Here is a 23,165-nt window from a genome sequence, read left to right on the forward strand (position 1 = left end):
ATTTGATTTCTTTTCAAAATTGCCCTCTTTTATTATAGTTTCCAAATCTCACCTGAAATTTTCAGTTTTGCTTTTATATCTTAAACATAGAAAGGACATTACTAGCTGAGCCTCCGAACAGCTCTTCCTGCTTCTGTACTTGCCTCCTTACAGAACATTCCCCACACAGACCCAGAGTAAGCCTTTTAAAACAAAACTTCTCACAACACTTCTCTGCTTAGAGCCTTCCCTGCCTCCCTCCTGTCCATCACTGTTCTTCCCCAGTCCACTAGGCAGCCACACTGGCCTTTGTGCTGTTCTCTGAACAGACCAAGCTTTTTCCACCTCAGAGCTTTTCTATTTGCTATTTCTTCTGTCTGGAATATTGCTTCCGCAAACATTCTCATTGCTGGCCCCTTCTCATTATTCAGAGCTTTTGCTCAAGTATCATTCAAGTCTGCCCTAACCTCCATATTTAAGAGCCCTCTCCTCCCTGCTCTCTGTCTTTCACCCTCTTTATTTTCTTCATAACATTTATGACTACTTACCACTCCTTATTGCCTCTAGTTACAAGCTCCATGGGAGGGAACTTTTGCCTATCTTGCTCATTGCCACATCCCAGCACCTACAATGGTGCCTACAGGTACACAAATGCTTGAAGGAATGCATGAAAAAAACCGCCTGCTTCCCACATAGAGCACTACTGCATCAGCACCCACAGAACTCAGCAGCAAACTGTTCCTGAACGCTCACTCAGTACAGGCCCTCAGCTAGGGGTGTTCTCAGACAAGACCTTGGCCAAAGGAGCCACAAGATCTGTGTGTCACGACCAAGCTGGGCAAGTCCTGCAGTGACCCAGCATCTGCTACGAAAGGGACTGGGGAGGCTGGAGGCCGATACGACAATGGCAGAATCTCTTTCCTCCACATCCAGTTACACCCAGGAAACAAGGGGAGCAGCGTGTGATGAAACACCAAGTTCTCAGAAGGGACAGGGTAGCAATCCAGCAGGTTGTTTCCTCATTTGTGTACATGGTCCCTGATATAAACAAAGTCCTTATGACCGTTGGAGCCTTGCTTCACGAGTCTCACTAGGCACACCAACAGTGGTGCTAAGGCACCATTCCTTCAGACAGCTGTTGACGACGACACAGGGACAGCTGGGCCTGTGTGGTGGAGTGAAAAGCCAGACCAGCACCACCTCTAATAACTACTCGGACAAATTACTTATACTTGGAACCTCAATGACATTAATTGCAAAATGAGCACAATTCTTCCTACCATCTTGGATCACTGAGAGCACTTAATGAGGTGACAATTTCTACCAGACACAAACAGAACTATTGAACAAATGCTAGTTCTACTCCCTCTCCAAGTACAAGACCTGGACACTCTTGTGAAACTCTGAATAAGTTAGATAAATATAATACCTTTAGCTTCTTTAATTCAAGTTGGTGATGTTGTAAAGAATGTTCACATTCATTCTTACTTTCCTTAAGGGCTGTATTTTCTTGCTCCAGCTCTCTCTGCAAATTGAGAAAAGCATATATAGAACGAAAGGATCCTTACCATATTTCCTCTGGGCACCATTCTCTCTCTCTCTGACATGGAACCTTTCAAAATGCCTCCCTCCCTTTTGGTCACTGCAGGGTTGGGAGATGAGAATGGGGTTGGGGAGAAGCACCTGACGAACTCCTCACAAGAAGAAATCGGCACCTTATTCTGAAGACTGTGGCACAGGGAGAGACCAAGGAAAGGGAGGAGCCATTAGGGAAGAACAATAGAAATTTTAGAAAGACAGTGGGAAGAAGCGATGGGACTGGTCAGGAAGTCCCTGTGCAGCCCAAGGAAAAAGAAAAGCCACCTGTTTGGGGTTTTCCTAAAAAGCAGCCTTTTTACATCTAGTCTCCTGAGCAGGTGTCTTCTTGGAATGATAAAAACTGCTCCAAAAAGTGGTTCCTCGTGCAGAAGGGGGCTGATCTTCTTGTCAAACTCCTTGGTAGCCCCGCTACGCACGAACCTAGTGCTCACCAGCCCTCCCATTCCTTTCCTCACTTACCACCTCATGCGCAGCAGCTGTCTGGTCGGCCGCCCGAGCTCTCTCGAGGGCAGCGAGCTGGGCCTCCAGTGTGTGGACGCGCGTTGTACACTGCTGCTGCAGAGCGAGGGCCTGCTGCTGTGCTCGGTTGCTCTCCTTGTCTGCAGCAGCCTGCGGGGGGACCAGAGGACAGCATTCATGCTGACAGCAGGGGTCTTATTCTGTTTCTCAGTGATCCAAAGATGGGTGTCCGATAGGAAAAACTCTTTCCTGACCTTCCCCAGCCTGGGCGCTGCTGAGGTCCCTGCCTGCAGGCTCTGCCTATTGCCCTGGGCCCTGGCCTGCTCAGGAGCTGGAGTCTGGGATTGGTTGTGCTGCTGGGGGTACAGCTCTGGGCACCAGCCCTCCTTCACCCGACTCCGTGCTGCCGTCTATGGCTAGGGCCTTCCCCTGGGAGGCAGCATAACACCATGATGAAGAATAGGGCTTTGACCTGAGAAGGATGCGGGTTCTGCCATTTACTAGCTGGGAGACCGTGGCCTAGTGACCCGGTCTTTCTGAGCCTTCTTCCTCTAGAGAATAAGGATAACACGACATACCTCCTGAGTCTGCTGCAAGAACTAAATGAAAACACATACAGACTACTCACTTAGCACAGTGCCTGGGACATGGCAAACATGCAAGGAATGCCATTTCTATTTCTCTGGTTTCTCACTCAACACCCCTCTTGAGGCTGTGATGACTGGCCACGCCCTTGCCATCTTCTCCCCACAGCCGGGTGCAAGCTGAGGTTTGACTATCACCTCTAACCGTCCCACCACGAGGCTGGGCCCTGCGGCCAGCGGGCAGGTGGGAATCGGCCAGTCACTACAGCCCTGGGTAACTCAGACCCTCCAGCAAGTCCTGACTCCCTCTACCCGCAGCTGCTCATATCCAGCACAGCAACAGTATCTGAAGTCAGGTCCAGGTCACATTCCAGAAGTTGGGAGTGAGTCTGCACATCTCCGAAGGCACAGAGGGAAAGCCTCAGGGGCCTAAAACACAGCCCCCACAAACAGCACTTACAAGCGCCTGAATCTGAGCTTCCTGAGCTGTCACCACCTCATTGCTGTGCTGCAGCTTCTCCTCAGAGGCCCGCAGGTTCTGCTCTAGCTCTTTCACCTGCGGGGAAACAGAAGCATTCTTTCTTTCAATAGAAGCCGAAGAGTAAAAACAAAGGGCTTTAAAAACCCATTTAAATCATGAATCAGGTACATTACAGAAAATTTTTAAATTAGAAAAAGATGTCCATAAGTCTACCATTATAAAACACTATCATTCTAATGGATTTTCTTCCAGCCTATTTCTATGACTTTTTAAAAATAACTTTGTATACAATTCTAACAAAACTTTGTATTTTTCTTCCTCATTCAAGTTTCCTTCTTTGTTTCCATGTAGTCTACAGACCTTAGATTTTCTCAAAGAATGTTTCAGAATTTATTGTACCACTGCCTAATGTGCTGGCATTTGTTTTCTATTTTGCCATTAAAAATAACACAGCAATTAACATCACTATGCAAAATTTTTTGACCTTGTTTGAACCACTTCCTTAGGATAGATTCCCAGAGGTAGGATTACTGCTATGACACAAACTGGTTTCCTTCATTCCACAAATATCGACCAAGTCTGGCTATGTACCTAGCCCCGCACTAGGACACGAAGCTGGCCCAGGGGACAAGATGACAACATATTGTCCAGCACTTAGCTAGACATGACTCTCCAGTCAGGCATTTTTATCTGACTCAAGCTATTTTTGCCAATTTCTCCGATAAAGTCCTCTTGTTTGTGGAATAAGGTCTGCCCTTGGGGAACTTTATTATTAAGACATAAGCACAAAGAAGGTTGCAGCTTTGTCAAGGACAGGTAGGTACCCAATGAGAGAGGATGTTTTTAGGTCTCATGGTTCTTCAGATACATTCACATCACATGATCTAACTAAAACAACCCCATCAGAACAGTGGGAGTACTTCCATAGAGGAGACCGGTACTGTTACTTGTCCATGACCATCAATTTTATTAGTGGTAGAGTAAGGACTGAAACCTAAATTTTTAAACTTCCAGGTTCAGAAAATATCTACCCAAGTCCCAGTTAGAAGTAAAACTCCAGAAAGATTTCAGATCCTCAAAAGGTGAAGTACAGAGTTACCATATGACCTGGCATTCCACTCCTAGGTATACACGTAAGAGAAATGAAAGTGTGAACTCACACAAAACCATGTTCATTGTGCTACGTTAATGTTCAAGTAGCGCTATTCACAATAGCCGAAAGGTAGAAACAACCCAAATGTCCATCAACAAATGAAAGGATAAACAAAACGTGGTATATATATACAATGGAACAAAATTCTGAAACATGCTACAACATGGATAAACCTTCAGGACATTATGCTAAGTGAAATAAGCCAGTCACAACAGGATGAAATATGGCATGATTCCATTAATCCGAGGTATAGAGAAAGAAAGTAGAAAGGCAATTGCTAGGGGTTGGGGGGAGGAGAGGATGGGAAGTCATTGTTTCAATGGATACAGAATTTCAGTCTGAGAAGATAAGAAAGTTCTGAAGATAGATGGTGGTGATGGTTGCACAACGTGAATGTATTTAATGCCACTGAATTGTACATCTAGAAACGATTAAAATGGTAAATTTTAAGTTATGTATATTTTACCACAATAAAAAAATGGATATTCAGAAATAGAATGGAATTACAATAAAACAAAGTTGTATTTAGAGAAAAATAAACCTTAAAATATATTTATCAGGAAATGAGAAAGATTTTTCAAATGAGCTAAATCTGCTATGGTCTGCAAGTCTGTGTTGTCCCCCAAATTCATATGCTGAAACCCTAATGCCTGATGTGATGGTAACAGAATATAGGGCCTTTAGGAGGTGTTTAGGTCATAGGGGTAGAGCCCTCAGGAACGGGATGAGTGCTGCTATTAAAGTGGCCCACAGAGATCCTTTGCTCCTTCCACGGCTTCACATTCATTAAACTGTCCACGAGATGAAAAGGCTGGGAAATGCCAGATACAGGAATCCTCGTGCATGCTGGGGGAGTAGGGCCAGGTGCAGCCCTGCTGAGAACATCTCCGTCCTATTTAGGCACGGTAGGTCCTATGCAGCTCTCTCCTCCTTAAGGCGACAGCGACAAGGAGGTTAGCTGCAATGTAATCTGTGGTGACAGAAAGAAGGCAATCAGGATGTCTACCATCTAGTAGACAACTACAAAGGAGGGCAGGTAAGTACAAAGAAGTGGACACAGAAGATGGAGCAGTGGAAAGTAACAGGGAAGACACATGCATACCTGTATCATTTACATGATACACACGCACACAAAACAACGCCATCTATTTTAGGACAACCCAACAATGGAAGGATCTCTATTAACCACATTAGAGTGGTTTCCTATGGGAGGAAAAGGAATGGGGAGAAAAGGGAATAACAAATAAGAGGACAACTTTGTGTGGAACCATGATGGTAATATGGCAAGGATGAAGAAAATGAGTAATCCAGCCCTAGATAAGTAAGGTCCAAAAAGTACTCCCTTTGAAAGAAAACCTCTGATGCAGGGACACTGGGCCACAACCATGCCATTCAAGCAGGTTACCACCCAGACACTGCCGTCACTGGGAGTGAGGTCAGTACCCGAGTTTCCAGGATGTCCGTGGCCTTGGCCTGGCTGCTTCTGGCTGCCAAGAGCTGCTGTCTGGTATCCTCCAAATTCTGCTCAGCAACTGTTTTCTGTAAATTGAAAGAAAAGAAAATAATCATTTCTCCATTGAATAAATATTTACTGGTATCTACAGCATACTATGATTTGTGTAAGGCTTAAGGGACACAAATACATTAAAAAGACAGCTAATTAAAATGCCCAATTATAAAGGGTTCACAGGTAAGTTTGACACAGTCCTTTTACCTTGAGGCTAGGGCAAAAAACTAACAAAAAAATTACATAATACAGTGCAATGGTGCCCACAAAGAAGGGGCAAAAAGCAGGAGATACGGCCTCAGGCAAGTGAGAGGCTTCATAATCAACAGGTGGCCAGGGGCTGGGGGAGCACACAGACAGAGGGATGACCAGTGAAGGTGTTAAACAGCCTGGGACATTCGGGGAGCTACAACTTGCCAAATGCTAAAGTGATAGTGAGGTCAGGTCAACAAGACTAGCAAGTCAAGTAAAAGGACCAGATCATGAGAAGCTTTTTAGGCTGCAGAAAGAAGCCTGAATTTAATTCTATAGACAGTATTTTTCGAACAGGGGTTGTCTAAACACGGGCATTACAACTTACCTGGGGGAGTGGTTGTTAAACTTGAGGCCTTACTCCAGGCCTACTGAAATCAGAATTTCTGAGGGTAGGGCTAGAGTTCGTATGTACTTTAAACAAACTCCCCAAGTAACTCCAATGCACACTCAACTTTAAAATAATGTTGATGCACAATAATAATCCTTGTATTATTAATAGCTGAAATATATTGAGACCCTACAATGTTCTAGGCCTCATTCTAAGTATTTTACATATCGTAACTCATTTAATCCTAATAACAATTATATGCATTTGATCCAATTATTAACCCTATTTTACAGAGGAAAAAATAAACACAGAGACTACATAACTTGCTCTAAGTCACAAACTAGTAAAAGAAGAGGTGAGATACAACCTAGGTAGTCTGGTTCTAGAAATCAATTAATACCCTAGCGCCCACATGATACTCATGGCAGATTGTAGGAGATCTTGTAGATCTTTAAGTTTAGGAAGATCAGCTTGGTAGTGAGTGTGGAGGTGTCAGAGGGCGAAGGAGGACAGACTGATGCTGAGTAGGCCAGTCTGGAGACTTCTAATATGGACTAGGCTAGAGTTTCTGGAAGCCATAAAGTATAACAGCGGCAGTGGAGACAGAGACATTTAGTTGAAACTAGTTAACGACAGTGAGGATCTAATCCAGGCCCAAGGCCTTGGCTTTGTCACCTTTGTCACAGTGAGGCCAATCGTTGGTTTACCAAGAGGAGGAGGAACAGAATGTGGGGAGACAATGAGCTCAGACCTGATGAGAAAGCAAGTCCAGCTACACCACTGGGTGAAAGGTCAGTCTGCTCAATAGCCTCCCTCAGCTAAGGAGACTGCACTTGCTGCCCAAGGCAATTCTTGCTCAAGCCAAAGGCGGATGGTAACTATTTTCCTTGGCCAATGCAAAGTGGAAAAGGTCGGAGGAGAGCAGAGCAGCAAGACAAGACAGCTCTAGTGAAGTCAATCACCAGGTGGGGTTCATTGGTGACCAGGATGCTATTCGTTCATATGCATCTCTGAATAAGGCTTTCCCTTTCCCTGAGGAAAACATGTCACACACAGGTGACAGAAGGCTGTTTCAGTAGTAAACAGGACAATCAGAAGTCGGAGGGAGTGCTCTTCTCACCATGTTGTTTGCAGACTCTCTGGCTCTGAAACTCTAGGATTTTATGAGATCTACTTCTCCAAGCACTGACTGGCCCAAAGAGAGCTCGTTACCTCTCTCAGGAGTTCCTGCACATGTTCTTCTCCTGATAAATTCTGCTCCAGTCTCTTCTCTAAGGATGCGACTTTCTCTTGCAAATGTGTGATGAGTTTTTCTTTCTCTTCAGTTTCAGCAGTGAGCTGCAGGGAAAGCAGAGATTACATTACACTAAAAACTGTCTCTCCCTCCCTTCCTGTCTCCTCTAGGATCATCGTGTTTGCCTGACATTGTTCTCAACTGCATCCTAGAAGAACACGCAGCCAGGAAATCTTCCCTGAAAATGGGACACAGAAGATAAAAAATCAGAATCTAGCACTGAGGCATCTAGTTCAGACCTAGTCCAGCAAGAAGAAAACGCTTGCCCTAATTTAAGCAACTGACAATGTGGGAAGGAACCATGCTATTACCTCTGTAGAATCGAGCCAGAACCCTGGGAAGATGCTCCTCCTCTCTAAAATAACTAGACTGGATTGTGACGATCCAAAGGAATGCCTCTCCTCCCACTCTCATTAAGCATGTGTTTAATCCTACTCATCCAGTCCAACAGGACCTATGTCTTTACCCCAGATGCCCAAATCCAGCAGAGGTAACCTCACTTAAGAAACTCTCAGCTAGCCCTACAATGACCTATGGAACAACGCTCTTGGAACCGAAAATGTGGGCTGGATGAAGCAGTAACAGTGACAATGTAGCTGCCTTAACACCGAACAGAGAACTTTGAAAACAAATGATGGTGGCTCCGTAGCTCAGGGGTTAGAGCACTGGTCTTGTAAAACAAGTGATGGAATACACTCTGGCTCACAGCACAGGGACAACAGAGCTGCTGTGCACCTCCTACCTTAGCCCCAAACCTATAGCTGCTGACCTATTGACTTGAGTCTATCTCTTTAACTATGATGGTAGTGGTGGGTTGGGATGGGATAAATGGTAACATTATGCAAGGCAGGGAACACAAACGGGACAGGGAGTTTGACAGGAAGGAAAAACAAAGTTTTGGCCATGTTGACCCACTTTTACGGGTCTCTTACTAATAATATTAATAACAGTGATAGCAATAATTATAATCCCATGGTATAGCAGCAACAGCAGCTATAGTTTGCAGAGTATGTGTAAGCACTTCCTGTTTTCTCAAGTCCTTACAACCAGCCTTCACCGTGTTCATTTACAAGGAAACTGAAGTTGAGGGTCTAGCCCAAAAGCTATCTATCTAGCTATCTAGCCCCCAAATCTATCACACACCTTAGTGATAGATTAAGGATTCAAACCCAGGTTTTCCGGATCAAAGCCTGTACTTGTTCTACAACATATCAACCTGAACTTGAAAGATATAGGCGACCATTTTCAGTGAAAACCAAAAGAACTAACTAATCTTATACAAGTCACTGTCAGGCAGAGTTAGGGACAGAAGAAGAATCAGTCGTCAATTTCCATGTAATTGTCTTGTGTAACACATCCCACATGGAGTCCTCCTCTCCACTCTGGTGGCTTTCCTTCAGGCCCTCAGCACCTAATGTGTTACAGCTGACATCACACTTAATGGTGAGAAAACTCAAAGCTTTTACACTAAGATCAGGTACAAGGCAAGGATGTCCCTTCTTACCATTCCTTTTTAACACTGTACTAGAAGTCCTTGTTAATGCAATAAGGCAAGAAAAGGAAATAAAAGGTATATAGAAATGCAATAAGGCAAGAAAAATAAATAAAAGGAAAGCATAAAAGCTGTCTTTGTCTGCAGATGAGATGATCGTCTATGTAGAAAATCCAAATGAGCTGACAAAAATCTCCCAGACCTATAAATAATTACAGCAAGGTTGCAGGGCACAAGGTTAATATACAAAAGTCAGTTGCTTTCCTATATACCAACAATCAACAAATGGAATTTGAAATTAAGGCCCAACCCACCACCACCGATTTACATTAAGACTCTCAAAAATGAAATACGTAGGTATAAATCTAACAAAATATGTTCAATATCCATACGAGGAAAACTACAAAACTTTGATAAATGAAATTAAAATAAATAAATAAATGGAAAGATATCCTTGTTTATGGATAGGAAGACTCAATATGTCAAGATGTCAGTTCCTCCCAACTTGCTCTATAGATTTAATGCAATCCCAATAAAAATCCCAGCAACTTAGTTTATGGATATTGACAAACTAATTCTAAAGTTTATATGAAGAGGCACCCAGAATAGCCAACACAATATTGAAGGAGAAGAACGAAGTCAAAGGACTGATGCTATCCAACTTCAAGACTTACTATAAAGCTACAGTAACCAAGACAACGTGGCACTGGCAAAAGAATAGACAAATAGATCAATGGGATTGAATAGAGAGTGCAGAAATAGATCCCCTAAATATAGTCAATTCTTCTTTGATAAAGGAGCAAAGGCAATACAATAGAGCAAAAATAACTTCTTCAACAAATGGTGCTGTAACAACTAGGCATCCATGTGCAAAAAAATGAATCTAGATACAGACTTTACACATCTCATAAAAATTAACTCAAAATGGACCATGGACCTAAATGTAAAACTAAAAACTGAAATTCTGCAAAGACACCATAGGAGAAAACCTAGACTACCTTGAGTATGACAATGACTTGTTAAACATAACACCTAAGACACGATCTGTGAAACAAATAATTGATAACCTGGATTTCATCAAAATTAGAAATGTCTGCTCTGCATAAGATGATGTTAAGAGAATGAGAAGTCAGCTACAGACTAGGAGAAAATATTTGCAAAAGACACATTTGATAAGGGACTGTTGTCCAAAATACAAAAGAAATTCTTAAAACTCAACAATAAGAAAACAACCCAAGAGAATAAAGCAAAGAAAAAAAAAGGTATAGAATTAGAAAAAAAGGAACAAAAACTATCATTATTCAGATGATATGATTATTATTTAAAAAACTCAAAGACCCTATAGATTCATTGTCAAGCTTAATAAGGAGTTACATTGTGCAAAAAAACCCCAAAAAACCAATATGTAAAAATAATAGTATGTCTATATGCCAGCAACAAACACAAAAAGTAATTTTTAAAATGACACAATTAAGAATTGGTGTAAAAAGAAATAAAGCAGGAATAAATTTAACAACAGATAAACTTTTATGGAGAAAAGACCCTTATTGAGTCATTAAAAAAAATAGCAACACTGAATATCTGGAGAGAAAGAGACCATGCTTTTGGATAAGAAAACTCCCATCATGAAACCACCAATGCTCCCCAAATGCATCTACAGAGTCAATGCAATTCCAATTACCATCTCAACAAGTGTTTTGAGTTTGCCAAGCTGCTCTGTAGAGGATCCACAGGCCAAGACTATTCAAGATACTCCTGAGAAGTATCAGACAAGGAGACTTATCAGACACCAGGACTTACCCTAATACCACGGTCAGTAAGGCAATGACTGCATCGTATTGTGCAAACACTGCCGCAGCATACCCCCAAAGCCCAGGTGTGGTTCCACATAAGTACGGAAAACTGAATTGTGACACAGCTGGCGTTGCAGATCAGTGAGAACAGATTTGTCAATAAATGGTACCAAAACAATTTAAACAAATAGGATACAGATCCCTTTCCCGCATCCAAATCTCATTTTAGGCATATTAAAGACTTGAACATAAAAGGCAAAAACTGTGTAACTTTTGGATAACAGGAGAATAATGTTATGATCCTGAGTAAGGAAAGATTTCTTTAAAAAGACAAAAGCATAAGCTTCATGGAAAATAATAAATTCAACTGCACTAAAAATAACAGCATATGTTCATCAGAAGACACCATAAATAGTGTGAAGACAAGCCCAAAACAGAGAGAAGACATCTGCAACCCATATAACTGACAAAGGAACATGGTAGCCAGGACATATATAAAGAATTTCTGTAATTAATGAGAAAAAGACAGAATGTCATTGAAAATAGGCAAAAGATGTGAACCAGCACTTCACAGAACAGCATAAATGACTGATGAACACAGAACAAGATGCTCAACTTCATTAGTGATCTGGGGAAAGCAAATTAAATTCATGGTGAGATAATATTTCATACTTATCAGATTGGCAAAAATTAAAAGTCTGACAATATGTCATGTTGGTAAAAAAGCAGAACCCAAACTCCTATACGCTGCTGTTGAGAGTGTATAAAAATTACTACAGATACTATGGGGAAAAAACTGGGCGTTACCTAGTGAAGCTGAAAAGTACCTACTTTTGACTCAAACTTTTCATATCTAAATATCCCCTAGAATAACTCTTGCACAGGTAGATGGAAGCTCATAGCAGTCTTGTTTGCAAAAGGAAAAGGCCAGAAAAACCCTAATGTCCACTATCAATGGAATGGATAAACACATTCTAGTGTCTCCATACTGTACAGTTTAGAAAAGAATAAACGATAGCTGCATGTGTCCATGTGAATGCTTTTCAGGAATACAATGTTAAGCACAAAAAGCTAGTTTTCGAAGAAAACCTACAGCATGATTTCATTTATATAATGTTGACAAGCATGAGAAATGAAAGATACTGTTTAGGGATAAAATATGATGAAATTATAAAGCAACGCAAGGAAATGGAAAAATTTCTGGGTAGTGCTTACTTACAAAGGAAAAAGAGATGGGATAATGAAGGGCACACGGGAACCTCAACAATGAACATATCATTCTTTTTCTTTACCTGGCAGGTAGCTACATGAGGGCTCACTGCCTTATCATACTCTCTGCCTTCCTTATATTTTACGAATATTTTATATCTATTCAACGTAAAAAAGAACAACAACAAAAAACGGACTGCAAACTCCTGATCTTCCTAATAAACTGCTCTTCCTCCGGCACTCCCTTAGCCTGGTGATTGGCAGTATCAGCCACTGAGTTAAGCCAGGAACCCAGAAATCATCCATTACACCTCCCTTTTTCTTGTTCCCTTCCTATATCAATTCCATTAGCAAATGGCTCAGTCCCCTCACTATTTCTTAAATTTGTCTACTCCCCCATTATCTTTCCCACCACTCTTGTCAAAGCCACCATCTTATGCCTGGACAACCCCAAGAGCTTCCTAACTGGAAATCCTTTCAATGTTCCTAATGTCTCCTAAGAGCCAGAGATCCATTCTTCTCCCTTACTTTGTTTGCCACCCTTCCAGTTCCTTCTTCCAGATCCTTGAATGTGCTAATCCGTTTATTGCCTCAGAGTTTCTATTCTTTGTTTCTCCAGCTTGAAATTCTTTACCATCATCCCTTTCCCTTCAGCCTCAGCAGTTTTCTCAGGTGCTACTTCCTGGAGGTGATCAGTGACTCCAAGGCTAGATCAGATCTGATGCCCTCTTCCAGGATCTCACAGCTTCCTGTAGTTTCCCTTCACAGCACATATAAAACAGTTTGTCCTTCCATATTTATGTGATTATTGATTAATGTCTGATTTCCTCTCTAGACTATAAGTTCCACAAAGGCAAAGGCGGTATCTGTTTTGTTCACCATGGTATTTCTAATACATAGGAAAGCTCAAATCATATTTTTAGAATGAATGAGGGAACTTAGTATAACCAGAGTGGACAATTTTTCCAATTATAAAATGGAGGGACGGTTCTAATTGACATCAAAGGGTCCCTCAAATCCCAAAATTTGTGTCTGTTATTCCCTCCAGCCCCACCCCCAAATGTATTCTGTACCCTTTTGCCTTCTCTCCCTGCTGCTGTCCTTACCATCCTTGAAATTCCAGTTCCTCCAGGAAGAGTTTCTTAACTCCTATGCTGGAAATGCACTCTCTGTATGGCATACCTTTTGAATTTGAAAACTCTATTTGGGAATTGTTGAGTTGTGAATTTTTCTTGTGGTCACAGGAGATTTGAGTTCCATAACAAAACTGTAAGCCTCTGAAAGAAAATACTGTATGTGTCTAGATTTTCGGTTTGTTGAGGGTAGCGACCTTGTATCACAGTCATTTATCTGTGTAAGATCTATTTACTGAGTGCTCCTTGTTATGAGACAAAAAGCTCTGTAGAACAAACATGAGTTTTGGAGTAAGACCTGGGTTAGAATCCAGCTCTATCACTGTATAACTTTGAACATGGTATATAACCTCTCTTAGTTTCCATTTAGGTATCTGAAGTATGCCAATAACTTAGCTGAAGGGGTATACAGACTTCCATTTACACAAATCTTACTGTCCTGTAATGATGCTATAAGCCTTCCTTGCACTTGAGATTAGTTATTCTGAAGGGATGAAGGTAGGATTCATGGTACCTCCAGGAAAGCTAAATGTCCTGCAGTGCAAGGGACAGTCACAGAATACAAATTGCTCTGCTCAAAATGGTGATAAGAAACATACCACTGAAAAACACTACAGTCAATAATATTATTGTTCATTATATTATAAGAATTTAGCACATGCCTAGGAGGCCAACAAACGTACGTGGCCAAATAAAAAAGTGAATTGTAATGGTGAACTTTTGTGCTTTTGAACAAATCAGATCAGACCCAGGTATGTCAAAGGTACAACGTGGGCCACATCAACCAGGAGTGTTATGTTTTCTTATGCTCAGGGTCCATCGTGTAGTATTTTAACATATATTTGAGATCAAATGGTGTGCTTTGAGAATTCCCGTCAGTAAAATAGTGATCTCTTCTTTTATGCAACCCTTGTTCAGCTGCATGGACACTTCCATCTGAATGCAGCCTGGCTAGACCAGGAACTGGCGCAATGTGACTGCATGAAAAACAAGTTTCAGTAGCCCTCCTGAGGCGGAAATTTCTAAGAGAATTAGTTTTCACCCCATTCATGAATCCTAGGAACCTGGGTCCACTCCTAGCACTTTGCTTCCTTACCTTCTGCAGATCAATGGAAAGCTGCTGAATAAATGCTTGGAGCTCTTGTTCCTTTTGCTCCAGGGCTGTGATCTTATTTTCTGCACCTGTTTTTGAAGCTGTCATATGATCTCTTCATTGGAAGAAAGCAGACAATGAACAAATTTGGATATCTCATCTAAGACAGTCTTCCACAGGAAAAATACAGATGGTTCTTTGCATATCAGGGCTGCAGACATTAGTCAAGTGAAGGTTATCATTGGAGAAGACTCCTTGGCTCTCTGAAGCAGAAGCCCAAAGAGAAAAACTCCACCCAGGTTTAAGCAAGAAATCCCGATCTGCCTTTGGCTCAGAAACTAAAACAATGAATTGCTCAGCGGGGTTGGAGGGGTTCTGAGCTTAGGCAGGTGAAGGGTGTGGGGGCATCCTGAGCCCTAGGCAGGTAAGGACAAGCCCAGAAGCCTTTGTCAGAGCTGAGATGGAAAGTGCTGCAATGAGCAATGGGGAAAAGTGGGGTGGGCCATAGCCAGGGTTACACGAACACCGCTTCTCAGGGGCCCCACAGACCAAGCAAGAACCTCTGCTCTTCCAGCGCTGAGTAGTGTCTCTGCAATTCTTCTAGCTTCTGCCTTAAGTCTGATGACATCTGATTGGAAGTCATCAACTCCTCCTGAGTGTGACTAAGTTCTCTGATTCGTGCCTCCAACTCTTGCTCCATTTTCCCCAAACTTTCTTCTTTTTTTAAAAGCTGATGTAAAGATAAAGTTTCATTGAGCCACTACTAAGAAATATAATTTTAAAAAATATGGACCAATAAGAGAAACTTTTATAACATTTTTGTGAGCTTTTAAGTGGCCCAGTAGTTAAACAGAAATAAAAGAAAAAGAAACAGATTTCAAACAGAACTCTTCCACTTTAATAAACTGAAAAACATATGAGTGTGATTAATATCAAAGACTACTGGGGCATGTTTATCAGCACTTACAGAGTGATGACTAGCAACTCAGAATCATTAATAATCTATTCAGCATTTAGCTACTAAAACAAAAATGCGCACCATGTGCTTTACTTTACTTAGTTCCTGCTGCTGGAACCCCTCTAATTCATCCATTTCATCTCGTCTTTGGAAAAGATTCAGACTCTGGTTCTTTATTTCCTGTAATTGAGCTGTCAGAAACCTTTTTTCCTGTTTGGAAGAAGATGACATCAACTCAGGCAACTCATTAGAAACCATATTATGTAAGCCGAAGTCTTAATAAAGAAAAATCTTAAGGAAATCTCTTGTCAGTAGACAATAATACATTGATAACAGGAAGCTGTACAGTAATATGACCAATATGGTATTATCTACAAATTCTTTAAGTTAAAAATAAATATGTTTTAAATGATAGTTGTGAATAAGGGGAATAAGAGCAACAATTACTTAACACTTTAAAGTCTTAAATTTGATTAGCAATTCCAGATAAACATTTTACATGTCTATTCTCAGTGACAGACTCAACTGGCTAAATAACATGAATAACTGGAGTACAACTGAATGCCCTTAAAAAATTAGATGCGCTTAAGTATAATAGAACTGAGTTCAGTTAACAAGTTCAGGTAGCAAGTCAACAAAAAGTAGACATGACTGGTGTCAGCAGGTTACAATTTACTTAGCTTCCCGAGAGGATTCTCATAAGAACAAACCCTGCTGTTGCAATTTCCAATTCTTGAATGAGAAGAAATTTAAAAAGTCTAAAAATAACATTTCCAAAAACCACAGTGGCTTCAAAGACCTACATAGGTGTGTCATTACTCTTTCCTGGTCTAAAATATTTCCCAACACTCCTTTGTGGGGTGAGGGGGAAAGAGAACAATCTCCTTAGTGAACTAAAGTAGGTTTTATTTAGTTCAGTCCTATATGGATCCCCCTTTACCATAATTTTAAAAGATAAAAAAATAGTCCAATGAGAATTTCAACTGCTATAATTGCAAGAGCATAAGAAAACTTTAATATGACTCATACACCATATTTAAAAAGACCACTATTAACACCATGTTGGGAGCCTTTTTTTAGACACATGCTTCTTCGGGCGATAGACTGACTTTTCTGTAATTTTTTTCTTATATAAACGTGTTAAAGAATTCTGATTTAATAATCAGATTTCTACAGAACACACAAAGAAAGTCGCTGGTTTAACTTGATGTTTTATCTCAAGAATGGAGCAATAATAAAACTCAACTGTTTAATAAAATCAACAGTAAATATATTTTGCAACTGAATATATCAATCTAACAAATAATTTTTCTACCATGAAGAGTACTCAATGAAAACAAGGAATGAATAAGATTGCTGCATATAATTTGGCCTGAGGGCGTTGACTACTGATTATTTTAAATTCAAATATGTTTCTAATTGTAGGTTTGAAATGTCATCTTCCTGTTCATGTCTGGGAGCCAGGAATACATTACATTAGGCATTCAGTGTTAGACAAGCTATGGTGCTAGAATAATCAATTTTTCTCATCTGAGTCTAGCCAGGAGGTTCTCTTATCTCCTCAATGCTGAGCCTGGAGAAATGCCCTCTTTCCCCAAGGCCTCCTCAAAAATCTTCCTAATGTTACCAGAGTGTCTGTCAATCAGGGACCTAGCAGGAAACAGATGGCAGACTTGAATTAGGTATTTTGAGAAGAGTTTAATAAAAGGACTTTTCAAAGTTGTGGGGCAGGGTAAGAAAACCCAAAAGAGAAAAGTTAACAGTGGTAGTAACAGTTGGGCATGAAGGGACAAAGAGATGAAGAGGTTACAAGAAACGCAGAGAGAGAAACTATGTCAAGAGGGTAAACCAAAAGTCCCACTGAAGCTGTGACCTTTGACCATGGATACAACTACCTGAAGGGATCCCATATGGAGAAGGCTGGGGGAATAAACACCCTGAACACACTCTTCTTCCACATAGAGGTTTTTTTTCATGTTCCCCACTGGCGAAACCCAATCAGAAGCCAGAAAGCAATGGAGCCCTACTGATGCAGGGCCTATCAGTCTTCAGGTACGCAGACAAAGGTAGGAGAAGGGTGAAAAGTACATATGTCCATGTATATTGGGAGGGCATACCCACCAACAAAGGGGAGGACAAGAGCTTTTCAAGTCAGTGTTTGATTATCCAGTACCCTGCTTCCAAGAAGTGGTACAGCAATCAGTGCACTGGAGAAACGATTTTCCAAGCCCCACCAAAGAGGCCAACATTCATAACGAAACAAAAATACAGATGAACTAACCTTTTCAAGATGATCCACTTTTTCTGACCATTCCTAAAACAACAAAAAAGTACAGTTTCCAGGGAAGAGTATCAGTAATATCAAGATTTTCAGAAAACAAAACAACCTACCCCCACCCTCAAAGCAACCCACCAACCAAACAAAATAGCAAATAAAAAAAATAACCCATGAAGTTAGCTCAATATTTAAAAAACCAAGAGTCCTAAAAGAAGAAAATGAACTTAGCATAAAATTCTAGAACACAAACATAAGCCTGAAGATTTTTACTGAGCAGAGCACCCAAAGCTATCTCTGCTGTTCTGATACAGCTTTTCAGCTTATTCCTGAGTGTTTTTTCATGATTACTCTTATAATTTCTTGGGAATGGGTCGCTGGGACCAGCCAAGTTGGTGACTCTTCAGTTGATGTTTAGAAATTAATTTACTGGGCCAGCCTGGTAGCTCAGACAGTTAGTGCTTCATGCTCCTAACTCCGAAGGCTGCCGGTTCAATTCCCACATGGGCCAGTGGGCTCTCAACCACAAGGTTGCCAGTTCAACTCCTCGAGTTCCACAAGGGATGGTGGGCTCCGCCCCCTGCAACTAAGATTGAACACGGCACCGTGAGCTGAGCTGCCGCTGAGCTCCTGGATGGCTCAGTTGGCTGGAGAGAGTCCTCTCAACCACAAGGTTGCCAGTTTGACTCCCGCAAGGGATGGTGGGCTGTGCCCTCTGCAACTAGAAAACGGCAACTGGACCTGGAGCTGAGCTGCGCCCTCCACAACTAAGACTGAAAGGACAACAACTTGACCTGGAAAAAAAGTCCTGGAAGTACACACTGTTCCCCAATAAAGTCCTGTTCCCCTTCCCCAATAAAACCTTAAAAAAAAGAAAAAAAAAGAAATTAATTTACTGAAGGGGAGGGTCTTCAGCAGCCCCTAATAATTACTTTCCTTCTCATCTTGATTTTACCAATATGTTTTATGCCATCTGGTATAAATTAAAGGGATTATGTCCCTTACACACAAATCATACAATAGGGGGAAAAATATCCAATGGTATAAAAGGCCACATCTCAAGTGCCTAAAATCCAAATCCACCAATTTTAGGTTACTTCTTCATTTATATACACTCATACCATAGATATTCACTAAGTATTGGTGAATGATCTTTTTCTGACTAGTAATGTCCTAGATGACAACTATACACTAAAAAACCAACCAACCAACCACCCCACCTACTGTAGGTAAATTATAGATTTTCTTAAATGCAACATAATATCATAGTGACCCTGTCTTAATAAGTCAGAATTATCGTAATAACACCTTGATGCTTAAGTTTAACATGCCATTAAACAAAATATACTTTATTGTGATAACACATAATAGCATTATTTTCATTTCTTATTGTCATTCATTCAGCATTTTCGATGCATGGTTCTAATGAGATTATAGAAATTCCCTCCTACCTAGCTGGCTGGAATTGAAGAAATTGGAGAATAGAGCTGTTGACAACTATGTCATCATGTATGATGCTAGCTAGATAGCATCTTCTCCACTATAAAAGGCAAGTGTTTTGGGTCTAGGTTTTGAAACAGGTTTTTACAGGACAGAGACCTTTTCCCTTACTGTGGGGTGTGCTACCAGATTATGGATACAGTATTTCCCTTCTCCATTTCACAAAGCTACTTAGTTGTAGAATGATACGCTCACATTCTGGACACATTTCATGATTATAACTATACATTTTCTTGATAATTTCCCATCCTGAGGCCAACTGAAATCTCAAAGAACTTATATAGCATTCCTTTCCTCCTAGATTGTAAATATTTTCTACCAGGTTAATGTCATGGTTTTTGAAATCATGTCAGTAAGTGAAATCTTTCCACCAGTCTTAGGCAGTGTCACATATTAAATACCTGGTCCTTTCTGGCTAATGCCAAAGCCAGTCCTTCTGCCATTTTGGCTCTGTTGGCTTGGAATGTCTCATTCTGCTCTTGAAATTTCCTCATGGAAGCTGTTAACAAAGAGGCTCTATTTGAGATATGGAAACATTTCAGAAACAGCATGACAAATAGCCCATGTGATTACTTTACAATTTGTTACCTAACAAAAAAGACTAAGGTCACATAAGTGAATTGAGACTGGGAAAAATCTGATCCACCTCGACTTTCCCAGAATCTTTTGGCCTTAGTAATAGATCACAGTTTCTTATTTCTTTGTTTCCTGTTGTTTTTGTTTTTTGTAATAGTCAAACATATACATTTAGGAGATGCTCAAAGGAATGACAGAACTCTGAGTTAGGTAAATTGCCAGAAAACAACAATGCTGTTGTTAAGTGATGGCTTTCCCACTTACCAGAATTAAAAACAAAAATCAAAACAAAGCAACACACACAAAAAACCCTTTCCTTCACTTTGTTTTCCTTTAAAAAAATGTTAGTATATCAACAGAAAATAAATTTCCACTTCTGTTAGTATCTTTCTTCGATTGAACCCAAAGGAGAATGTATGATTTCGGTGAGACTAAACAAAATGCTCTATTGTTGGAGGAGCGATGACAGAGATTTCCCCCCGTTACTGAACATAGCAGCAATGAAGCTATGATGAGAATCGAAGTCTCCCAATCTAGGCCCAAAGGCCAGGCACTAAGTTTTACTAAAATCTAAGAGCAGCCAATAAAATGGTCATTTGGACAGAGAGAAGCCGATACACACAATAACCATCTAAGAAGCATGACCATAAGTCAACATAAACACAAGTTGTATGCTACTAAATATCAAACAAGTTATATCAACCTGATTAAGACATACTGTACACTACTTGTAAAATAAAGATTTGCACTATGACAAAGGACAAACTTAGTCATACACTACTGTTTCATTTTAAATAACTAAACCCTAAAAAGATTGAAAAAAACAGGGAAAAAAAATACATACAATCCTGGTGTTTTTCTAATGCAATTTCAAGCTTCTCTTTTATCTTCTGCAAGTTTCGGACCTGTTCAGCATAGTCTTGGGTGAGGACGATGACGCACATACCAGGAATGGACAAACATCAGGAAAGGAAGTTAATTAAAAATATGAGTGAAAATGATGATGATTTTCTCAGCATGAAAACCTTTCCTGTTAAGGAAAGCTAGACAGACAGCCTCCCGTTAACAATGAACAACACAGGCAAACAGGTACAGTACAAACTCTTCACGGTGTAAATGGTGAATACAAACAGGCAGATTCATTTAGCCTTGATAAAGAACAAGAATTGGGCCTGGTCTGGTCATTAGAAATGCTCTGCTATGAAAACCAGTATTATCTTACTACTTAGTTTCAAATCTCAGTTTTCATTTCCCCTTCCAGGTTTAGCAGGCTGGATCAAACGGGACTCATTAAGTAGCTCACTTACAGTCCATACAACTGAGTAACAGTGGTTAGGGCAATAGCAAATACCTTACCACAGTACTGTCTATACAGTGAAAGTACTTTATGCTCTAGAAAAGTCAGCTTCCTTTCTACATAGAAACTGAGTTGCCATCTCAGGTCAAAGTCAGAATTACCTGAGTGCCAAAGATAGTATGGTACCGTGGAAAAGTAGACAGGCTTTAGTTCAAATCCTAACTCTGTCAGTTCTTAAGCAAATTATTGATCCTAAGTATTAGTTTCTTCATTTATCAAGTGAGATTAATTGTACCTTCCTCAAAGAATGTATTAAATAATAAACTAAGGTTTTATATGCTGTAAGCACCTGGCACATACTGCTCAATAAAAGGTAGCTGCTACTGTTGTTGTTATTCATCCTGACCTACAGGAAAATACCCAGAACCTAAGTGGGCTCAATAAATGTCAGTTCTCGTCCCTGTCTCTTCTTCTCTAACATAAGTTAAACCCAAACTATTCTTCTGTCTGTTCTCGGGAGGGTACATATTATTTTGTAGCTTCCCCCACAGCATTAACCAAATGTAAAGTTATTTCACTTGCTATTGACATTTTTCAGGGTAGGGGTAACAGGATGGTAACAATTAAGTTCAAAGCAGATGGTAATTTAAAAGTACAGACTCCAGCACCAAGCAAATCTGAATTTGGATCCCAGCTCTACCACCTACTACCTGTGTGACCTTAACCTCGCTAAGCCTAATAAGGCCATAGTGAGGACAAAATGAGATAATGAACTACTTTGTGGCTGTGAGCTATACTATGGACTTTTGGTAACTGTACAAACACAGATATTTCGCATACGATTTGGTGAATTTTGTAGTTTACTGCTTTCACTCCAATAAAATGGGCATAAAGCCAAGGGACAAAAACACAAGAGCAACTGACCACTTACCAGGATGAAGCTTTCAAAATTTTGAAAGATAAGAACTCACAACTCATTAATAAACATGCCCTGCTCAGGCAAAGGATATAATGGCAGTTCTATAAACTACAAAGTGCATACAAAAGACATAATGAGAGTTACCGCTTCCATAATACATAGGTGTTGAAGTTAGAAATATTACTGAAAAGTGGCCCAAAGGCCAGAATGACACTTAACATAGGTGATGTGTAGCTGTAACAAGTGGCAACATAGCCCTCTAGTGCAACACCGAGGCCCTCTAGTGCTGCAGGGCCTAACGTCCAGTGGCCATTCCCTGTAAATGGTACCTTGTACCCCTCTGCACCGAAAGCAGGCTATGCTAATGGCTAAAAGACAGTCATAGCTATTCTGCATATACTTTTAATCCTTTTATACCCATGGCTAGAAACCGCAGGAGCAGGGTTTTTTTTTTTTAAATCTTAAAACTCAGTTTTGAATATACACTATTTAGTACACTAACAAAAGAAAGGAACAAAAGGGGTACAAATCACACCTTTTTGACTACGAAGATCAAAATGTCAAAATAACTATAAGGCTATTTTACAGGGAGAGTGGGTCAAGCAAGGCAAATGTCCTGTGTTTGCTTTGTATGAGTTCTTAGACATACCAGAAAGTCTGGCCTCTAGTTTCCGTATCTGCTCATTCCTTCTCAAAAGCTGAGAGGAAAGATCTTCCCTGGAGCTGCTTCCATCAGAAGCCTGTTGAGATAGACACAAGAAGAGGTGGTATTCATACATGGGTTTTCAATAGTGTGAGACCACAATACTGAACCAGAAAGCGATCACTGTTGTTTTAGATTTGGTTATACTTTAATTGTAATCTCTGAAAAGCTTCTTAACTCACCTGGGGCCTAGTTTCTCTACTGTAAAGTAGAAGCAACACTAGCTCCATCTATAATGTGAAGGAGATACAAGACGCTAAACAGATAAAGTGTGTGTGTGTGTGTATACACATGCTATTGGAATCCATTATATCATAATTATGTACCAAGTACATAATACAAAAAATATGTTTTCAGTGACAAAAAGGGAAATCACTTTATTTTTCCAAAGGTAATGCCCTGGGAGAAAGAGAAGTTTCTTTAGTAAGGGATCAAAGGCTGGTCTGTGATCAAGAAACACAATCATTGACATTGATAGTTTCGCTATCTTCATCTACAAAACAAAGGGATATCAATCTAAAGCTCTAAAACGCATCAAAAAGCTTAGCAGATAATACGTATTCAATACATCAATATAT

General features: G+C 40.4%; 1 protein-coding gene across 3 annotated transcripts in view; it reads right to left on the bottom strand.

Moving 5' to 3' along the window:
• GOLGA1 (golgin A1) overlaps positions 1-23,165 on the bottom strand; it is a 41,525-nt gene that overhangs the window by 12,360 nt on the left and 6,000 nt on the right. For 2 of the 3 annotated variants that reach the window (XM_081066537.1, XM_081066538.1), the window contains exons 4-15: positions 22,534-22,624; positions 20,513-20,587; positions 19,494-19,591; positions 17,599-17,631; positions 15,399-15,527; positions 14,920-15,089; positions 14,363-14,474; positions 7,558-7,683; positions 5,699-5,794; positions 3,082-3,177; positions 2,038-2,187; positions 1,409-1,504 (exon numbers count right to left, since the gene is read on the bottom strand). In XM_081066537.1, coding sequence (XP_080922663.1) covers positions 1,409-1,504; positions 2,038-2,187; positions 3,082-3,177; positions 5,699-5,794; positions 7,558-7,683; positions 14,363-14,474; positions 14,920-15,089; positions 15,399-15,527; positions 17,599-17,631; positions 19,494-19,591; positions 20,513-20,587; positions 22,534-22,624 — 1,272 coding nt within the window. The remainder of the gene's footprint in view (positions 1-1,408; positions 1,505-2,037; positions 2,188-3,081; positions 3,178-5,698; positions 5,795-7,557; positions 7,684-14,362; positions 14,475-14,919; positions 15,090-15,398; positions 15,528-17,598; positions 17,632-19,493; positions 19,592-20,512; positions 20,588-22,533; positions 22,625-23,165) is intronic. The other variant, XM_081066539.1, reaches the window with a different exon arrangement.

Source organism: Rhinolophus hipposideros, assembly GCF_964194185.1.
Source record: "Rhinolophus hipposideros genome assembly, chromosome: 11".
NCBI classification, from domain to species: domain Eukaryota; kingdom Metazoa; phylum Chordata; class Mammalia; order Chiroptera; family Rhinolophidae; genus Rhinolophus; species Rhinolophus hipposideros.